We start from the raw sequence: 4,807 nt of genomic DNA, 5'->3' as shown, positions 1-4,807 counted from the left end.
ACGATTAGAAATAAATGTGTAAATGTTTTACGATCAATAAAAAATTAACATCGAGAGGCAGTGTAATGTACATACATATATATTTATGTACATACATATATTTTCATAGTTGTTATTGTTTAAATATCTAATTTTGTATTTTTGTCCTTTGAACTAAGGAAATTATTCGCAGAACTGTATTTCGTCTTAACTTTGCCAAAAAATGTACGTGATTCAATATGCAGCATAACTTTTAAATTGCTGTTACGTATTTACAAGTTTCCTTCAACATTTAATGCAATACACGAAATAAACAAAGACAAAGTTTACCTCAATCTAATTTACATAATGGTTCTAAAATGAAGCCAGTTAAACACGAGAACAGACCACAATGTTTCTGAGCGCTAACAAACAATTGCATATTCTGTCTCAATTCCCTCTTTATTGCAAGAATTTATTACACAACGGGGAATTCCACATGACATCAAACAAATGTACAAACCTACGTGTTAAGGCATTTCAACTTTAAATCCACATTTGCCCCGTACTTTATTCATCATCAAGCTTTAGAACGGTTCTATTTTGCCCTATTATTCTTTCATCCTGCGAGCGAGCAATGAAAAGTAGAAATAATAAAGTGCTTTAAACAAAACCCCCCGAGGATTACCTCCAACCCACTTAGCCAGCTGTGCGTATACGTAAGTCTGTAATAATGCAAATGTATATACATATATGTGTGTGTGTTTATGTATCCCGAAAATTCTCCGGTGTTTGTGTGTATCACGAAACAATTGTATGCGAAGGAATGACTGACGGACGGACTGTCAATTGACAGCAATAAGCAGATTATTTTAAATGTCTAACACCATGTTCAACGCCACAGTAATAAAACGAAAATACGACGACGAAGAGCTGACGGAAAGAGCCAGTGAAGAGATTTGCATAGGCTTAACTTGGGCGCAGACCCGCCCCAACATTTATCTCATTCACGTTGTTTAGTGGCCAATTCAGTTACTGGCTTAGTTCTTGCAACACAGGACAAAGTAATTTGCATTGAGGAGAAAAACTGCCAAACTAAAAGGACACAAATCTGAGGCACACAAACATTTTGTATACACGTTAAATGGTAAAATTTCTTTACTACTTTTTTCTACTTTCGACTTTACTTTCTTGAGTGCTTAAAAGAAGATTCTAACTCGCAATTCTAAGTAAAATTTGATGCGCCGAAAGGTGTCCGCCTAGTGTCGGGTGTCGCTGGCTAGTTGACGTGCAATAGGGTACCTTGGCATGGGAAACACGGAATTATAATGGTAGGCCCATATTGACGACAATGTTAGCTTAAAAATAGAAAAATCCTAAAAAACAACAGGCAAACCTTGGAACTTTTTCTAAACTATCTGACATTATAGTACACTAACAAAATATTTACTTTTGATACACTGAAAAGCTAAACACAAGTTTTAATGTTGGTGAAGTAGCACATGTTGTGTTTCAATTTGCGCAAATTAATGAATAAGGACTTACACGTACTCATTTGTATTGTGCCGTTTGGGATCATGCTTATGCCAAAGAGTTTCCTTGCTTTTATTGAAGCTATGCTGCATTTGCGCCAGCGAAGAAGGAAGTATGAATGCCGTTTCTGAAATTAAATGGAAATGTTATATCATTAACGTTGAATTTTTTTAATTAAAATCGCGATTTACTTCGATTTATGAATTCGTTGTTCTAAGCCTGTTTACATAACAATTGATTAATCGGTTCTTTAGTAAGCATTTCAGCATATCTTTTGCCTTTGTTCACTCCTTTGAGCATTAATTATGTGGCTTTTGTAAAAATTTGCTCACATATACTAAAACGTAAGCTAAATGGTACACAAATTTTTACAAAATATGAAAGCCAGCATTTACATACATCCTTTCGGCAGAGTCTGTGTACCTACATACATGTACATACATACAAACCATATGCATTTAGTGCGTACACTGGTGGCAGAAATATGTAATAGAACCGCCTTATATTTCGCATTTTAGCTACATTTCTTTGGTTTTTTAATGTTCGATAGTTTTTTTTTTATAAAAGTGTAGCTCATTATGTAATAAAGTACATATAGGCAAATGTGCATTTCAAACTTTGTACAAGAATTATATAAATTCAACAAATGTTCACCTAAAATTCTAACTTTTTAGGTACACAGTTTTATAGCCCATTTAGTTTTATAGCCCAATTTTAGTACGATAAAGGCCAAGTAGTGTAGTGGTTAGCAGTGCGCGCTACCATTCCGCAGGGCCTGGGTTCAAGCCCGTTTCAACCCAACAAATAATAAAAACAAAAAAAAATTTTTTTTTTTCTTAACAGCGGTCGTCCCTCGGCAGGCAATGGCAAACCTCCGAGTGTATTTGTGCCATGAAAAACAGCTTCTCATAAAATATACAATCGCCGTTCGGTGCCGGTATAAAACACGCCACAAATCGGAGTAGACGGTCGGCCAAACACTAACATATTGTCTAAGCGCTTATATATTACTATTCTTAAAGCGCCAGCTTGAAGTGGCTACAATGTACCGTTGATTTTTTATAACTTTTTTTAGCTTAAGGTGTTGTGCATTTGCATCCATATAAAGTATGCTCAAAACAGGAATTTCTACAAAAAATGCGCACAACCGTTCGCAAAAAAAATAATAATCAACGCCAGGTTTCACAAATTGCTCTTTATGTATAAACGAAAACCAAAAAAGTTTGGTGGCAAAACAAATTATAAATAATCAATGCCATTTTTTAGCTGCTTGAAACTTGCTTTTTGTTGTACTAAAATTTAATGGGCGCAATTATGTATATGTATGTAGTTTATTACATTAGCTAGACTTTCATAAAAGAGATTAAAACATTAAATGAATAAAAGAAATTTAGTTAAAACAGGTCAAAATGCGGCGTTTCTATTATTTCTGCCACCAGTGTAAGTATGTATGTACGTACATCCTCTTGCGGATGCATTTGGATACCTGCTGCTGCGCAGCGAGTACATAATACTCTCACGCTAGTTTTAATCTGGACGAACGTCAGTTTGACAGCTTGGCGTTCGGCTGGTTAAACAAAGGACGAGGAAGTTAGCAGAACTTACGCGTCTACATTTGCATAATTTAAAAGACATAAAAGAGGAACTTCATGCAAATTTGATGGCGTGAAAATGAGTTTTTTCTGTAGGGCTCACTTTCAGACTTGTAAACACATCAGAATGAACACACGGTCGTTTTCGCATTACAAATTATGCTCACCGCCGTCGACAAGTTGTGGCCTCGGTGTGCTCGAGTTGCGTGTATTTTGCAGGGTGCGCCCTCTCAGCTTCACTTATACGAATACATACATATGTATGTATGTATATATATATGTACATGCATGCTTTGCAGGTGATTACTGTGTCACTCTTAATACACGGTCACACCACTGTGTAACTCTTCTGCTCAGGCAATGTTTAGGAGGTGCATGTGTACATATGTATGTATGTTTGCATAGATGTCGGTCTGCTTGCATAAATATGTGCTTAAGCATACATGTTCACACACACATGTGGGGACGAATACATACATATCTACATACCCTTTTTGCACTCATGTGCGCCTGCCTTTATGCAATTATTTTTGCCGTGTTAAGAAGCAGGAAGCAAGGCGTTGCTTTTTCTTTAATTATTGCCAAGCGTTCGTTTTGAATAATTTACCCAAGTGCGGCTTTTGACTCTTCAATGTGACTACTTTTGCAAAATGTACCAATTTTATATGTAAAATTTTATATTGCATTACAGGAGGTAATGAGAAACTTCATTAATATTCGTAAATGTATTGGCACAAGCCTATTTAGTCTTTATTACTTTTCTGTAGATATGTGTGCATGAGGTACTTGTCCTAAATATTAACTACATTAAAAAAAAAAATCCTGTTGTCGCGCACAAATGAAGTGATCTACAGTTCTACGTTGCCACCGCATGGCCGATGGTTTTACATGACAGAAATATGTACACTCTAAGGCCGCTATTATAAAAACACTAACGTGATATTGGTCGGTCGACGAGTCGGACGAGGAATCAGACCAGAGTCCTATCGGCTGACTGGCGCACCTAGCATTCGGCTACGTCGGCTACGTCGGCCGCCTGATACACCTAGCAGTAAAACTTAAACAAAAAAAAAATCAAATATGCTAGCACTTACCGTGAAGAATGCGTTTTCCCCGCTCGCCATGGCATCGAAAACCTTGACAGCTTCGTTTTTGTGTCAACGTTGGACAATGCTTTCCGCCATTTTGGGGTGCTTGCGTCATGTTTCGCGTTCGTAATGTGATTCCCGTGCCGCAGCTCTCATCGCATTCGCTCCATGGGGTCCAATCACCCACCTGACAATCGATCACTGCAAGAGAGAGAATAATTTTTTTTCGTCTTTTACAATAATGCACACATGAAATTAAATGTAATGAAAAAATAAACATATTTTTACCCCACTGTGCACAGGCAAGCTATTGTATGTACATAGGTACGCGCACAAATTATGTAAGTATATAATTTCAGCTGAAATTCAAAATGCGGCAAATTATGCGCCATTTTAATTGGTTTAAGGGAAAGTTGTTCTAATACAGCAGCGGTGATTTTTCTGTGGAAAACGTTATACATGTGCGTGCGTAATTTAGCAAGTGGCGTCCTTAGCCGGGGTAGTTATAAATGCGAATTTGGTAAAGCATGCAACGGGAGGCACTCGTATCATATTTTCATTACTGGCTCAATTGTCGTTACTGTTGCTTACATTCAATGAGCATTAAATTATTATTCATTAAAAAATCGTCTCAAG

The 4,807-nt window shown here is 36.8% G+C and overlaps 1 protein-coding gene across 2 annotated transcripts in view; it reads right to left on the bottom strand.

Annotated features, from left to right (window-relative positions):
- Positions 1-4,514, bottom strand: part of LOC108375542 (somatomedin-B and thrombospondin type-1 domain-containing protein-like) — an 8,719-nt gene extending 4,205 nt beyond the window's left edge. Inside the window, exons 1-2 of one of the 2 annotated variants that reach the window (XM_017631686.1) lie at positions 4,178-4,514; positions 1,504-1,618 (exon numbers count right to left, since the gene is read on the bottom strand). In XM_017631686.1, coding sequence (XP_017487175.1) covers positions 1,504-1,618; positions 4,178-4,451 — 389 coding nt within the window. In that variant the 5' untranslated portion in view covers positions 4,452-4,514. The remainder of the gene's footprint in view (positions 1-1,503; positions 1,619-4,177) is intronic. The other variant, XM_017631687.1, reaches the window with a different exon arrangement.
- Positions 4,515-4,807: the final 293 nt, after the last annotated feature.

Source organism: Rhagoletis zephyria, unplaced genomic scaffold (assembly GCF_001687245.7).
Source record: "Rhagoletis zephyria isolate East Lansing unplaced genomic scaffold, Rhagoletis_zephyria_1.1 Rzeph_scaffold_09098, whole genome shotgun sequence".
In the NCBI taxonomy this organism is placed as follows: Eukaryota; Metazoa; Arthropoda; class Insecta; order Diptera; family Tephritidae; genus Rhagoletis; species Rhagoletis zephyria.
The sequence above is the reverse complement of the archived record's forward strand: the minus strand, read 5'-3'. Positions and strand labels throughout refer to the sequence as shown.